This window comes from Xiphias gladius, chromosome 7 (assembly GCF_016859285.1).
Source record: "Xiphias gladius isolate SHS-SW01 ecotype Sanya breed wild chromosome 7, ASM1685928v1, whole genome shotgun sequence".
In the NCBI taxonomy this organism is placed as follows: Eukaryota; Metazoa; Chordata; class Actinopteri; order Istiophoriformes; family Xiphiidae; genus Xiphias; species Xiphias gladius.
Genome location: NC_053406.1, coordinates 116,931 through 133,459, shown reverse-complemented (window position 1 = coordinate 133,459; position 16,529 = coordinate 116,931). Strand labels below are relative to the sequence as shown.

The 16,529-nt window shown below is 38.3% G+C and overlaps 1 protein-coding gene across 1 annotated transcript in view; it reads right to left on the bottom strand.

Annotated features, from left to right (window-relative positions):
- LOC120792129 (neurofibromin-like) overlaps positions 1 to 16,212 on the bottom strand; it is a 128,074-nt gene extending 111,862 nt beyond the window's left edge. The window contains exons 1-3 of the mRNA XM_040131188.1: positions 15,969 to 16,212; positions 4,638 to 4,781; positions 2,026 to 2,109 (exon numbers count right to left, since the gene is read on the bottom strand). Coding sequence (XP_039987122.1) covers positions 2,026 to 2,109; positions 4,638 to 4,781; positions 15,969 to 16,028 — 288 coding nt within the window. The 5' untranslated portion in view covers positions 16,029 to 16,212. The remainder of the gene's footprint in view (positions 1 to 2,025; positions 2,110 to 4,637; positions 4,782 to 15,968) is intronic.
- Between the last annotated feature and the right edge of the window lie 317 nt (positions 16,213 to 16,529).

Below are 16,529 nucleotides of genomic sequence, written 5' to 3'. Positions count from 1 at the left end.
TTATCATTTCATCCAAAGCATGCCACATCATCCGTTTAACATGGTAGAGGCAGTGTTATGGCATGGACATGTATGGCTGCTAATGGAGCAGGATCACTGGTCTTTATTGATGATGTGACTGCTGACAGAAGTAGCAGAATGAAATCTGGAGTGTATAGGGCTCTACTATCGGCTCAGATTAGCCAAATTCTGCAAAAATCACAGTCAAAAATCTATGTGCTTCACTGTGCACACAGATAATGACCAAAACATACTGCGAAAGCAAAACACGAGCTTCTCAAGGTAAAGAAATTGAACAGGGAACTTAATCCAACTGCACATACTTTTCACTTCCTGAGGACAACACTGGGGAAAGAAAGACCCACAAACAAGCAGCAACTGAACGCGGCTGGCAAAGCATCTCAAGGGAGAAAACTCCACATTTGGTGATGTCCATTGGTTCCGGACTTCAGGCACCGATTGACTGGAAAAGATTTTCATCCAAGTATTAAAAATAATTCTTATATTTTTACATTATTATGTTGGTTTGTCCAAATACTTTTGAGCCTCTGAAAATTGAGGGACTATGTATAAAAATGGCTGAAAATGGTGATATTTTTGGTAAACCCCTTGAATTAAAGCTGAAAGTCTAAACTTCAATTAATCTTGAGGGCTTTGTTTCAAATCCATCATGGTAGCTTACACAGGCAAAATTATGAAAATTGCGTCAATGTCCAAATAAATATATTTATATATCAAGGCTGGACAAGCTTGCTATATGTTTATGTATACATATATACAGATGTGTGTGTACACATATACATGAACATATAAATATATACAAAGATATACATATACACACATACATATACAAAAATATGTATACACATACACATACACACAAATATATTCACATACAGATGTGTGTATACACATATACACAAATATTTACACATATACATAGAAATATATTCAAACGTATACGTATAAACACACACACACACACACACACACACACATATATATACACACACAGATACATATGTACAACTACACACACACACACACACACACACACACACACTCACACATATGTATATATACACGCATATACACATATACGTACATAGGAACATATACACACACGTACATATGTACATATACACACACGTACATATGTACTACTGCGCACACACACACGTACATGCACACACACACACACACACACACACACACACACACACACACACACACATCCTATACCTATGTATATATACACTGTACCTATGTATATATACACACTTATACAAATTCATGTATGCACACACATACACACACATACATACACGCGCACATATATATATACACGTGCAAATACGCCCATATACGCGCATACACACACGCATACACACACACATTTATACGTATACACACACATATATACACATATTTATACACATACATATGCGTATACACATGCGCATACGCATATATACGCATACATATATACACATATATACATGCACACACATATATACACAGATACATATACATATACATATATACACACACACATATATATACACAGATACATATACATACATATATACACAGATACATATACATACATATATACACAGATATATATCATCACACACCATCATCTTTTCTTAAGAATTCTTTCCTAATCTGTTCAATAATGTTAACCACCAATACAGAAAGGTACCTGGCTTCCATTTGAAACAGAAAGCTAATGACAAAAACCTGTACAGGAAGCTAAGAGCATTTCCCATTAGATGCTAGACTATGTTATATTACTAATGCCAGCAAATGTAATGCAGACCTGCGAGTTCACCAAGGAACCTCCCGGAGATGAGCACAACATGATTGATGGAGGATAAGTACATTAACAGAGGTTTGTGTCTAGGTGAGCACAGGATTGGGAGGTAACAACCTACTCCTGACACAAAGGCTCATCCTGAAGGCTCGGATCACTGGTGTTCAAAGAGGAGATTTCTAAAATCTCTTTAATACAGGGAGACTCACCCCAGCCAGGCACTTCTCCAGTGTGTCCAGGATGATAAGCTGGGAGAGGTAGAGGTTCTTTTCAGAGGATTCTCCAAATATCCGCTGAAAACAATCATAGTCCAAACATCAGTCACTCAGCATTTGCAAATGAGGACAGCATTAGGAATTCTCACGGTTGGTGTTGTCATAATACTGACAACGTTAACTTCATGATTGACCTCATTACATTGTCAAAGATGCTTCTAGATATGCCCTCCTAATTTTTCATTTGACAATAAAACTATCAACTATGGCTGTCAATTTTTATTTGAAATTTGAAAACTTGTTTGAATGTGGGTGAAAGAGTTAATATTCAAATTGTAATGACCTGCTCAAATTCCAAACTTACAGTCTATAAGCACAAAAGACCGTTTGAAGTAGATTGCCTTGTGATCCAGCAGAGGGCGCTCCAAAACTTCACTATCAGTTTGAGCTATGGCATGCCCTATTGACCTATCAGGCTAGTAGTGTTATGTTGTTTGCAACGAAAATGGAAGACATTAGCGAACAAAGCCGTCCTGAGCAGACAATCACAACACCAAACCATCTAAATTAATTAATTCAAATGAATTTGAATGAATGCAAACTAATTTGAAGAAATTACATGTCATTCAAACTTTGTTCAAACTTGACTTTTGGAAAAAGTGGCAGCCCTACTATCAACATTCTTAACTTAACAAAGCTAGACATTTTCAGTTTTGCTTGTTGGTCAGGCAGGAAGGATTGGAGAGACTGGTTTTAGAGGGTATTTTTTCCATGGCTTTACTGAAACTTAAACCAAATTTTATATTCAGCTCTTTCAAACCAATCACTGTCATTTTTTGCCCGGCTATAGTCGAAGCCTAAGGACATCTGCCTATGAAGTCGACTAAGCTGATACAACCAGTGTAAAAATCTGTGGTTGCCCGTGTACGTCCATGTCATCAGTCAATGTCCTAATGTGGATACCACCTCTTTAGCACAATTTACTTTTATTTACAGACTCTCAAAGCAATATAATATTATACTGCATTAGTTATCTAGGTGTACCTAATAAACTGGCAGAAACCATGGAGATTAATTTAATCACTGAAGATCACTGAAGTGAGTCATATTAACCCCTTCCCTAAACTGGATTATCAGAATTTTTACTGAAGAATTTGACTTAAATTTGAAATTGGTATGACGTGGATTTATTTCATCACAGGAGTAATATGCGGTTAAGAAAATGACTGGCAAATGTATTTTTGCATCAGCAAGAAAAATATTTTAACTGATTTACAGACTGTAACAAAGATCTATAACATTAGTTTAAGCCACTTTTCCCCGCTCATACATGGCCGTTAAAGGAAACTATAAAATATACACTACAAACGCTGAATAACGATGTTAGATGTGACGCATGGTGTAATGTAACGTCACCATAACAGCAGCAGTGCATAAGTTACTTGTTCCGCCTGTTACTTGTCTGCTTGGGTGGGGATAAAAAGTAAACAAAACAGTACTCTCTTACTGTTGCTATGTCTGGTCTCAAACAAAGCGCTCTGTAATGCTTTCGCTTCAAGCAACCTTGCACAGCTTTTGTACTGCTGCAATAAGCCACTTCCAATACTCCCACAATTTAGATGATCCTGTGCAAGGTTTTGTAGCTGCAGCTCATTTTCCATGCTTTCACTGGGCGCAGCCATCTTCGCAATGCACCATTGTCTTAATCGATGACATTGGTTGCATGGATGCGCCGCCCCAGCCTTCAATGACTGTCATTTAATATTTGCCTTCTTATGTTTCTCAAGAACTGCTAATCGAAAAAACTTCAGCTAGCACTGCACTTCCTTGGGACCTCAGCAATACATACGAGAAGTTTGAAGTTGAGCAGATGAGCAGTTGTCAAGAATATCGAAGGACAGATAGAGAGAAAGGAAGAAAGACAGAGATTCCTCAATTTATAGTTAGATTAGATCAGGTGTTATCTGAACTTTTGAAAAAGTAATTACTGCCACTAATAGGACCTAATAATCAACTTAATCAGATTTATCTTTTTCATACAAAGGTGCCCCTTCTGGAAAGACTGTAACTTTAGACCTGAGTATTGTATTTAACAAAGTCTGACAATTATCAAAATCTCATCCCTTATCTCTTTACCCACTTCCTGTTCCCATTTTACTTTCATACTATCCACTTTTATACTACACACTCATTCGCCAAATTCTTAGGAACACCTATACCATCTAATGCAAACAGACTGTTCTGCCATAACGGAGATTTTTCTGATGCCTATAATGTTCCGTGTTTGTTGTTAATTCAGTACTATGTTTTAACATTGAGCTAGTGGTGGTGTTGTACTGAACTGAATTATATTCTGAGGTGTTCCTAATATTCTAACCCTCTCACATTTGTAAATAAGGATGACCAAAAAACAGAAACTCTCTCAGTATAAAGTCCAAAGAGACTGTCCAAATAGTCTGTACCAGCAGACTACATGTGACTACTAGGACTACAAAAGGTATTACTTCACTACCAGTATGAAGAGGAAGAATGATGACAGCAACCAGTAAGTCTTTGAAAACTGACTAAACTACAGTTTGTCCACTGCCCTTGTTGAGCCCACTTACCATGTTGTTGACATTTTTGAGGATGGTGGTGAGGCCACTGATGACAAGGGAGAACTTGTACTTAGAGATGTTGATCAGACATTCCTTGTTGTGCTCTGTGCTGATTTTGGTGTGGGTGTTCTGGTGTCCAACTTTAATAGGAAGCTGAAGGAAAACACAGGAGAATGATTCAGTCTATACAGTTTTCAACTCGTGGGATTACATTACAGTCAACTCAATTCACCATTACGTTATATAACATTGTGTTTGACAGTATTGTCTGCTTTTTTATTTTTATTATGCTGCAATTTTAAAACACTGTGGCATTCACATCCAGATCATACTCCACGTCCAAAACATATTTGATAAACTCAAAGAGATTAAAGTTGGTTACTTCACCTTAATGTAGGAGAGACTGTGTTCTACATTTTCCTCAGTGAATATACTAGATGCCAAACCTCTAAACCGTTCAGTTAAATGTTGGTTTATCATCACTCCAAAAAAATTACTGATTGATCACATGGCTCTGAAAAGAATCAGTACTTGCAGCATAGACTGCGAAAACTCCAGGAGAAGTAAGAAGAATTGATAATACAAAGAGACAAAAGAGACTGAATGGAAAATATTAAATAAAATAATTACTGTTAATTCTCAATTATTCTCAGGGCCTTTATTTACCTGAACTGTAGAGGGAACCAGGCCTTATATTAGAGATAGCCTTTACTCCTAATTGCAACTGTTTCATGAGCATAACTGATCCTATTTCAGTAAGTTTTCTGATCAGCTCATGTTTATATTTGCTGTATACTTCCTGTTTACCTATTGTCTCAAGTAAAGTTGTACTCAACACACTGCAGAGAACACTAACTTCTTTCACACAAATAGTGCTTTCATTCACTGATTATTTCCATTATTGCTTCTACCTTCCAGTTCAACATTGATGAAACTCAACACTTCCTGCACTGATATTTCATATTAAAAAGGACTCAATCCCTCCCTTTCCTGAAAGGCTTTAAATGTGAAAGCCTGCATTGAGTATAGAGCTAAACTGACAGAAGTTTAAAAATGTTTTACTGATTTAGAGATAATCAGTGAATGAAACAGTCTTTATGTTAAAAAGAGAAAGTGTTGTCAGCAGACTGGTGAGGATGACATAACTCTTTTGTTGTACTGATGGAATTAGAGCTGTGGAAATTGACTTTATACTGAATCTAACAATTGAACTCTTAATATTCTTTGTCCTTATGCTGGCTATGTCATAGCCATCTGGCTGCTATTTGAGAAGTTACTGTAAGTATGAAAACATTTTGAGGCCCCTTGCAAAATTTTGCACCATTGATTTGTACAACTCTTAAAAATGCAAACCCAGTTAACCAAGATCAGAGATTAGCTAGTGCCATCGTGGGGGCACAACTGCCAGTGCCACCATGTTCAACTGTCAAGGACAGACGACAGTGTAAATACTGCAGTGTGGCTGGCAACATTTTTGACTGACTGACTGATTTAACGTCTTTCAGAATGTGGCCAGATACTCCACTTTCATGTACAATAAGCCACGATTCTGAAAGACAATAAAACTTTTTCATCAAATCAGCCGGCCCCATTATGGCAGTAAATAAAATCAGGGCTTCAACTTGTAATTATTTTCATTATCAGTTCATCTGAAATTACTTTCTTGATGGTGTATAAATTGCCTGAAAATAACAAAAAATGTCCCACACAAATTTCGTGTTGTGTTTTACCAACAGTCCTCTGTTGTCAAATGATAGTAAAATTGTGGCTGGTGTAAGTGTGTGATGAGAAAACAGTATAGCTTGACTAAATTTACTTTATACCATATTATATACATATTTCTCTAGTGTTTGACCAAAATTTTGTCCATCAGTCATCAGTTGTATTAGAACTAAAAATTGGACTCCTAATTGAAAGTTTTGGAACAGGAAGTCAATACAGCCCCATGGTTCCATCATGAAGTCAGACAGTCACATCATCACATGCACAGAATGCACAACATAAAATAGATCATGTCTCTGTTTGCAGTCCAGTGTAGCACAGTGTGGTGAGTGAGCCCTTTGTTTCACACTGCCAGGCCTAGCCATTCCTCTAAAAAGGTCACACATACAGTCAGTGTCCACTTTATTAGATACATCTAGCTAAAACTACGTCAGTGTAATCCAACAGGCCTGCAATAAATTGTCTGTCATGAAGGTCCTCATGTTCAGTTTGTGTTGACACTGGTTTAGAGGGGCAGTTGAACTGCACTGCCTTATATTGATAACTGTTCCTAATATTGTGTCTAGGCTAAATAACAGAAACACCTCTCTGTATAGCACAGCACAGTTAAATTTGAAAACCACAAATTACATCCTCTAAAACGATCATAAAGTTGAATTTTAAGTGCTGTTTGCTTCAACTTAAGGACACGTACATCTGCATGTATATTAGTATGCAGACAGTAACACTTGATATACAAAGCATGACACCTGTCCAGGGCACAACGCATTTGTGCACATTTAAAACTTTGATCTCAAAAACAGATGATGTATGTGGTAGAGCTGAACAATATAGTAAAGCCATATGATCTTGATAATTTGAAATTGCATTACTATTTTACTCATTTTCAGTTTTAGTAATTGTGTAAGTGTTCACTGTGGAGCTGTACTAAGCAGAGACTGTACTAAGCAGAAATTGGTCACTGGTGTTTATTAATGATGTGACTGCTGATAGAAGTAGCAGGATGAATTCTGAAGTGTATAGGGCTATACTATCTGCTCAGATTCAGCCAAATCCTGCAAAACTGCATCACAGTACAGATGGATAATAACCCAAAACATACTGCAAAAGCAACCACATAGAAATTGAATATTCTTTCAATGGCCAAGTCAGTCACCTGACCTCAAACCAAGTGAGGATGCTTTTCACTTACTAAATACAAAACTGAAGGCATAAAAACACCAACTGAAGGAACTGCAGTAAATTATTGCCAAGAGCTAGTTAGCTAGCTAACATTAATCCCATCCATCCAATGTCAGACTGATAAACTTTAAAAAAGTTCAATTCAGTTTGTGTTAAGGGTTGAAATGCATGTTAAAATGCAGGTTAAAATGAGGTACGCCCTAATTACCACAGAGATATATGTTCTTTGGTAATATAACGGACCTAAATCAGAGACATCATTAATTCGGACACTCAGAGATTATGGACAAAACAGGGCTTGCCCTTCCTGCCCTGTTGCACCCTGCGGACAGAAGACAGAAACAAAGGAGCAGTATCTAAAAAACAGATCAGCTATAAGCCATGTTGGAGAGATGTATGACTGACCCACAGGTCAAAGGAAAACAAGGCAAATGGGATTTAACAAGTAAGACCCCCATGGAGTGGCACTGAGTTAATCCCATCACAATAGGACTAATCTTTGATCAATGTCTGACTGTCGCGTCTCAAAAAAAAAGTTAACATTAAAGTACTGTAGTTGCCACCAAGGTGTGAAACCCCCTGTTGAACACACTGGAATAACATGCATGAAAACGACAATCTGGCCCCCTTTTCCCCCTTTCACCACCTTAGGGGTCCCAAATGGTAGATCACAGACCCCTGCCATAAATTATACCACATTCCAATCACAACTGAAAACAACATCTTCATCCGTGGAAAACTTGTGTAAAATAATGGAAACTAAATTTCCAACTATTCTGTAACTCGGTTAAGGTTATTCTCCAAATGTTACAGGAAGTGTGACGCAACTCTAAAAATTTTAGGCCTTAGGACGGATGAAATGTGTGTTGCAAGAACTAAACCAATTTCTACCATGTAACCATACTGCAACTTAGTGACTGTCATCTTCCATAGAATCGAATAGGCTTCAGACAATGTTTTCTTAATTACTAGTAATGTTGGATATTATTAATCCTCTGTCTTTAGTCAGTTAGCTACTGGAATTGTTTTGAAGGTTTGTGAACAACAGTGGAATCCCCGATTATATGGTTCCTTTCCCATCACCAAGAACACCATTAGTTCATAATTGTTTGCTTAATGTTTTTATGGGCCCTGGTGTTAGATGGATGTGCTACATTCGCGCCTAAACTCCAAATTAAATAGTTTGAAAATGCAGAGAAATCATGCTCTTTATCAGTTGGACAGCGGATGGATAAATCCTTAAAACTTTTATTTATAGATCCCCTACGATCCGTATAGTTATATAGCCATATCCATATCAGCCATATCATCAATAGCCTAAACATATTCTCTCCCACCACTGCCCAATTTATCACATTACCAACTTATCAGCTATTGGTTACTATTGTTCTTTTGTTCCACCTTGCATCTTAACTATTAGTCACTGCATTTATTCTGTGTTAGTAGACAACAGTTAATAAATTTTTATTTTGAGCCCAGTTGTTGCTGTGTGTTCCTTTGAAGTAGAGATCGGAGATCCACTGAATTGGGAAGTCACGGCTTCTGATAGTAGACTGATGAATTTGACTAGACAATTAATTTGAGTAATCAATTTCCTGCAAAAAGCAGGTGGTGCCCCTACGAATGCTTATTAGATAATTTGGCATTTGGCTTACATTTATGTACTGTTTGAGACACATTTCTGTAATTCAAATCCAAAGCAGACCAAATTAAAGCTACCGTTACCCAATTTCTGCCCTCAAAAAGGTCTTGAAATGCACATATGTAGATCAGGGAAATCAAAATTTTCAATTTTTTCCATTGAATTGGGAAGTCACAGCTTCTGATAGTAGACTGATGAATTTGACTAGACAATTAATTTGAGTAATCAGATAAAACCCTGCATACGGCCATGTTCATCCTAACAATGCAGGATGGGGAAAATTTCTGCACGGGATGTCATCTACCTGCGTATGGTCCGTAAGTACTCTCACTCTTCACTTGACCCTTTGGTGACAATGAAATGAACTATCAATTCATTTTTCAAAATAACAGGCAAAGATCTAATGTTTCCAACAGGAATGGCTCACACAGTTTACGTGGCTGAGATATTGCAAAGAAAGGAAAGTCATGTATTGTGTGTACTGTTCTCGATGCAACCCAACATTTGCAGTGAAAACTAACCGCAAAACTTTAAACGTGAAACACGCGTAAAGCACAACAACAGCACAACCTAAGCAGGATTAGATGCATTGGATGGATGGATTGGCAGCACCTCTGTCGGCAGCACTGGTGTCTACGTTTAAAAAAAGTACTATTTAATTTAATGATTTTTTCTATTAAAGCACTAGTTCACTTTGTGACTTTTTCCTTTAAAATAAAACTGCACATCGTTATTTCTGTAAATTGTCTATTTATCACAAAAACATTGACCAGTAATACAGTTAAGATGGAAAAAAATATGAATGTCTTACGTTGCATGTCAATTTAAGGGGTTCTCCTAAATTTTGTGCAGAGCCCATTTAAAATATACTTATTTCATTAATAGTTCAATGTTTTATTCATCAATTTCCTTGTCGCTGCTGAGTAAGGATATTATTAGTAAAAATAGACCCTGGTTGTCAAATACCTGATCAGAAAATATTCAAAAGGATCGCTTTGGGACAACTGTGGCTCAGGAGATAGAGACGGCAAGATACTGAACCCCAAAATGCCCCCGATGTATCATCGGTGTGTGAGTGTGTGTGTAGAAAGCGCTGTATGTGTAGAAAGAAGTGGTGTATGAATATGTGTGTTAATGGGTGAATGTGGCATGTAGTGTAAAGCGCTTTGAGTGGTTGATATGACTACAAAAGCGCTATATAAGAACAGTCCATTTACCATTGCTTTGACATATACACTCACTTGAAGATTTTTTAAGTATACACCTAGATAAAACTAATTCAGTATAATACAACAGGCCTGCAATAAATCCTAATTATAATCCTGCAGTAATGAGGATTTTAGGTTTCAGTTTTTATTGAATCTATTTGCAAGAGGTGTTGATTTATTTTAATGGTCTTTTTGGAGGCTGTAATTTGTGGTCCAGTTGAATGGTACTGGGTTATGCTGAGAGGTGTTCCTAATATTTTGTCAACCCTAGTTCATATAAATGGAATGGAAAAAATGACAATAAGTAAATCAACATTTTCTTCCACATTTTCAATTAAACAGATAACGAGGGGTCACTGACTGGTTTGATGATTACAAAAATGATGTGAATCATATGCTATGGCCTTCATAGTCACCAGATCTCAACCCACTTGAACACCTAAGGGAGATTTTGGACCCATGTTTTATACCTCTTCCTGACATACAGTAAAAGCCAACTCTAGAAGATGGAGCACAAAAAACTGTCGAAATATACTAAAAGCGATGAAGTGTGATCAAGGGAGGTGAGAAGAGGGGATGAGATGTTTTTTTGCACCACTTTCGATTTCTCCCTCTCACATTGAGAGGGTTTTAATAATTTCCTAACCTAGAATTATTTTTTTTGGTACACTGTTATATTTTATATAGGCTGTAATAAAGAGTGATTTTGATTAACTGTCAGTTACTGTCAGTTACGATACTGTCAGAATAATGGTATCTTACGTTATTCTTACAAACTTGCTGGCACCTAGCTACTAGTCAGGTTTAAATTCAGAGATTTAAATCTAAAACATTATATGAAAATAGCTCGAGGTGGGACAAGTGTACGAAACAAAAAAGCGACACATCCCCCATTACTGTCCGCTGACGCACGCAGCAGGTTAGGACATTTTGATTGGGAAACAATAAAACAATCTGATGTTTGCTCGCTCACTCATCCACATCATGTACAGTCAGGAATGGTGTTAGACAGTGCTCTCCACCACCATCATCAAAACACCAAGTGAGGGAATATCTTTTGGAAGAATGGCCCTCCATCCCTCCAGTAGAGCTCTAGAAACTTGTAGAATCAATGCTAAGGCGAATTGAGGCTGTTCTGGCGGCACGTGATGACTAAACCCCTTACTATGACACTTTATGTTGGTTTTTCCTGGAATTTGTCACCCATCTGTTTATACACAGTCAGTTACGTCAATAAGTATGTGGACAGTGACAAAATTTTTGTAATTTTGCCACTGTATGTCACCCCAATGAATATGAAATGAAGATTGAAGTTTAGACTTTCAGCTTTAATTGAAGGTACTTTTGGTTAAAAATAAAATGCAATATTTAAAAAAAAAAAAAAAAAGTGATACCTTTTAACAAAAATATTGCATTAAATGTTTAAAAATTACAGCCATTTTCTACATTGTCTCTCATTTTTAGCGGCTCAAAAGTAATTGGACAAAACAACATAATTATAAATATAAGGATTATTTTTAATACTTGGATGGAAATCCTTTGCAGTGAATAACTGCCTAAAGTCTGGAACCCACAGAGCCATGAGATTCTTTGCAAGGCCCTTACTCCAGCTGCCTTCAGTTGCTGCTTGTTTCTTGGTCCTCCTGCCCTCAGTTTTGTCTGCAGTAAGTGAAAAGCATACCCAGGGTTGAGGTCAGGTGACTGACTTGGCCATTGAAGAATATTCCATTTCTTTGCTTTGAGAAGCTCTTGGGTTACTTTTGGAGTATGTTTTGGGTCATCATCCATCTGTACTTTGAAGCACCATCCCATCTGTTTTGCAGAATTTGGCTAAATCTGGGCAGATGATATAGCCCTTTACATTTCAGATTTCATCCTGTTACTTCTATGAGTAGTCACATCATCAATTAACACCAGCGACCCAGTTCCATTGGCAGCTATACATGCCCATGACATAACACTGCCTCCACCATGATTGACAGATGATCTGGTATGCTCTGGATCATGAGCCGTTCCTTTCCTTCTCCATACTATTCTCTTCCTATCATTCTGGTAAAAGTTAATCTTGGTTTTATCTCCAAAGAATCTTGGTCCAGAACTTGCCAGGCTTTTTTTAGATGTTTTCTGGCAAGGTCTAATCTGGCCTTTCTGTTCTTGAGTGTTGCCATTGATTAGCACCTTGTGGTAAACTCTCTGTATTTAGATTTGTGAAGGTGCCTCTTGATTATAGATTTTGACAATGATACACCTGCCTCCTAGAGAGTGTTCTTGACCTGGATGGATGTTGTTAAGGGTTTTTCTTCACCAAGGAATTAATTCTGCGATCATCCACTTTAGTTGTCCTCTGAGGTCTTCCAGGCCTTTTGGCATTGCTGAGCCTGCCAATGCATTCCTTCTTTTTAAGAATGTACAACATTGTAGATTTGGCCACTCCTAAAGTTTCTGCTATCTTTCCGATAGGCTTGTTTTGTTTATTCAGTCTAATGATGGCCTCTCCTTCATTTGCATCGAAACATCTTTGGACCACACATCTTGATGGCTTCATTTCAAATCCATTGTGGTGGTGTACAGAGGAAAAATTCCAAACATTGGAACCTGCCCATCAAAATATCCCAAAGCACAAGGTGTCATCATCAAATATCTTGTTTTATCCAAGCAACAGTCGACACCCTAAAATATTTTATTTACTATAATGTAAGAACAAGAAAAGTGGCAAATTACCCCTTTTTGAGAACCTGGGGTAAACAAAGTTTACATTTTTTGCTTTAAAAATGATAATGATCAAAAAAATGTTCGACTAACTGAATTATCATAGCAGCTCTTCTCAGTATTAACAAATGTTAAAAGACCTAAACAAGATCAGGATAGAAGAAAACCTGATCAGGATAGTGAATATACAAAACCTAGCCCATGTTTAGATACAGCAGCTCTCAAAAATGACACATTTATCCCAATGGATTGGCTGGAACTGTTTCATAACAAGCCACAATATATGCAACTCAAGTCAGCAAGCCAAATAAAACTAAACAGCATCCAGCCCAGAAGTTTCTATTTCTCAGGTGGACTACTGATCTAGAGTGCTGCTGGTGGTTGGAAATTGCAGAAGAACTTCCGTAGTTTGTTCATCCTGGAGTGTGGATCTGTAACAGATCCACACTAACACTTTTGTCTCCGGGTACATTATACAAAACACCGTAGGACACTATACTAATCACTAAAGGAGAGCTGGGACGCAGGCTATATTTTACGAATAGAGAACTACTCAGTTGTATCTAAACTGGCCTGGCGTGGCTCATTTTAATGTAGGCCTTCTAAGCTAATTGTGCACTATAAAGCAGTTTTATGCAAAATCAAATATGCCATGGCTAGTAGGTTACTAAACACACCATTTCAAATATTAATTGTTCTGTTATTACTGTAGTTATTTCACTGGATGATGTTCAGCTAGTTAAGATGGGGAAAGTATTTTAGCATCGGTAATAAACGGCAGGATTCTTAAGCAAAAAACTACAATAAAGTGACTGAAACACTTAAGTTGGGGCTTAGGATAACAATAACTAAGAGGTTGGTGTAACACCTAAAGCTACTTTCTTCTGACTGTAGTAATCCAAGCTGAGCTGCTAAACCCCAGCTACAATCCATGATCTGTGGAAACTAACACCAGATGCAAAGGCTTCTGACAACTTAACAAAGCCAAATTACTTTTAAATGGCAAACACTGATTTTTTTTCTCTCAACAAAACTGACTGTCAAATTTACCCTTTAACAACAACACTTTGATTTTGGTAACGCAAACTGATTGGGATGACTGACAGAGAGATATTACCCTCCTTTACAATTTTTTCTGAATGTAACTTAAGTATGGACATTGCTTGACTTTCTTTTACAACAGACAATGCAAGTTCTGGTAATATATCATGATTACAGATACCAACCGGTAAGTGTGAATCGTCATGAAATTTATGAATATTTCTGGAACGTCATGGAATTTATATATTTTTTTTTTTAAATTATAATGTTAACACCCTCTAATCAGAGTTGGGTGGAACACGTCCTCCAGCAACTAAGTAGTCTATGAAACTGTGCTCATTGTCAAATATATACTGATCGAGACTCATCATTCACAGGACTTTATGCTATTTATTTGCTACTAAGTATTTTTCAATTTTGCTGCAGTGGTTCAGACTTGTGCTTTTGACGGCTGTAGAAAAAGACCACTGGACTGCATTTTTCCAATTCAGACCCTAATATGGCTTGGCAATGGTTGGATATGGCAGCAGGTCCCTCAATAGCAAAACACTGCTATGTACATGTACAATCTGCATTTTTCATGACTACATGCTTGGCTCTGAGAGCTCTGACTTCGGATATTACTAGGGCTGAAGCCAGTGCCTCCAATTGATACAACTAGGGACCACCATGGTCCTCCACCACACTAATGTCCTGCTTCAGGGGATTCTGGAGGGGAAAAGACCTCCAACTACAACGAGCCCTCTAGCATTGGTGCCTTGCGCTCACTGAGCGACTCCTGCCTCACACATTCACGCCCTCCGCCCCCTTCTTTTAACCCTTGACCACTTTGTAGCATTTTTCAAAATTATGGTGTGGGTGGAGTTAGGCTCAGAGCTGTGGGTGAAGTTACACTTTAAGAAATCAGCTAGCAGGAAGAGTAGTATTAACTCTTACTACCGATGTTTCCTCACTTCCGTAGCTTTGCAAACTTTGTAAATGTCTGTAAATGTTTATATTTGTTCATATGAATGCAGCGTACTAACCACTGACAGGTTATGAGACAATGGGACCCTGACACAGACAAGTAAAAGGCCCCCCCGCCCTCCTACATCACGACCCCAGACTGAAAAAGACACAAAACAGCTTCAAACGATGCATCGTTTGTTGTCGTTTTGTGTCCCTTTTGAATCATTTCGTGTTTCTTTGTAGCCGTTTTGTGCCTCTTTGTGGTCGTTTTAGATCACTTTAGGGATACTTTTGGACTTTTAACTGAGCTCTATGACTTTCAATCAAAAAATGCCAACAGCGACTTCAAACAGAGGATCTGGCTCAGGGGCTTGGGCCATCTGACCTCTCGGGTCCCTGGGCCCGTGCCCGGTAGGCCGGTTCAGCAATCCTTCCATGGTGCTAACCCAGTCACATCCTATTTGTTTACATTAAACAGCTAGGCCTGCTAAAGTTAGCTTCCCAGCTGCCGTGAGAGCTGTCAGCTGCGAACCTGAACAGATATACAGAGGCGTGTGTTCAGGTTGAAACGCCCCTGACATGTTGCATTATTGTTTATTATTTAGCAGCTTACCGGCTTGCTCTGCACTAAGTCCGCGACAAATGTGGGATAAATGTGCTTATTGACGGTGGAGATGGCGCTAGCTAAAAAGACCTCCTCCTCGGTGTTTCACATATCGGAAAAACAGTACAGACACATTTCAGAGCAGAAAGTGTTCCCGCCGGGAAAACTCTCCATCCGATTGTAAAACAGGACCTGGTCTGTTCAGATGTACCGTCAGCCGGACTGGTGGGCCCTCCGGACTACCACTGCTTGCTACACCCATCCTCTGAATCAGCCCATCTTACCTGCTCATCAAATCTGGTAATCACGGCCTGGACCCACTCCACGGGTTTGTGAGCCGCCATGGCCGGGCGGAGGGACACCGCAGCGCTGTGCTGGCTAATCCAAAGCGTAAAGCCGGAGTTGACAAGCTTATTTCTGCATGAAAATCTGCCCTGAATCGACGGGATAAGACCACAGGGTCGAGTATTTTTCCCTTTCTTTAGGATTCACCATGCCACCGCCATGACACACCACCGGAAGTCTTCTTCAGAGAAACTAATGGGAGGTGTTGGACACCATAGTCAAGCTGGTTGAAGTGACAAACACCAATTCCGGGTACTACCTTCAAAATAATCACTGTTACTGATCACATGTTTCTCCAATTAATGACTGCATGAAGAACAAGTGGAAGGTCAAATCTGCGCCTTTTTTTAAGAAATCTCTCTGCTTCTGTTAAAAGTTGCTTTCCTGTATTTCTAGCTTCTTGTGTAGTTTAAAGCATCCTATGTTCGCTTGTATAGTTATAAAACTGTAAAGCGACATTAAAACATCTGGAAGCACAGCGATAACCCCACATAGTGTTG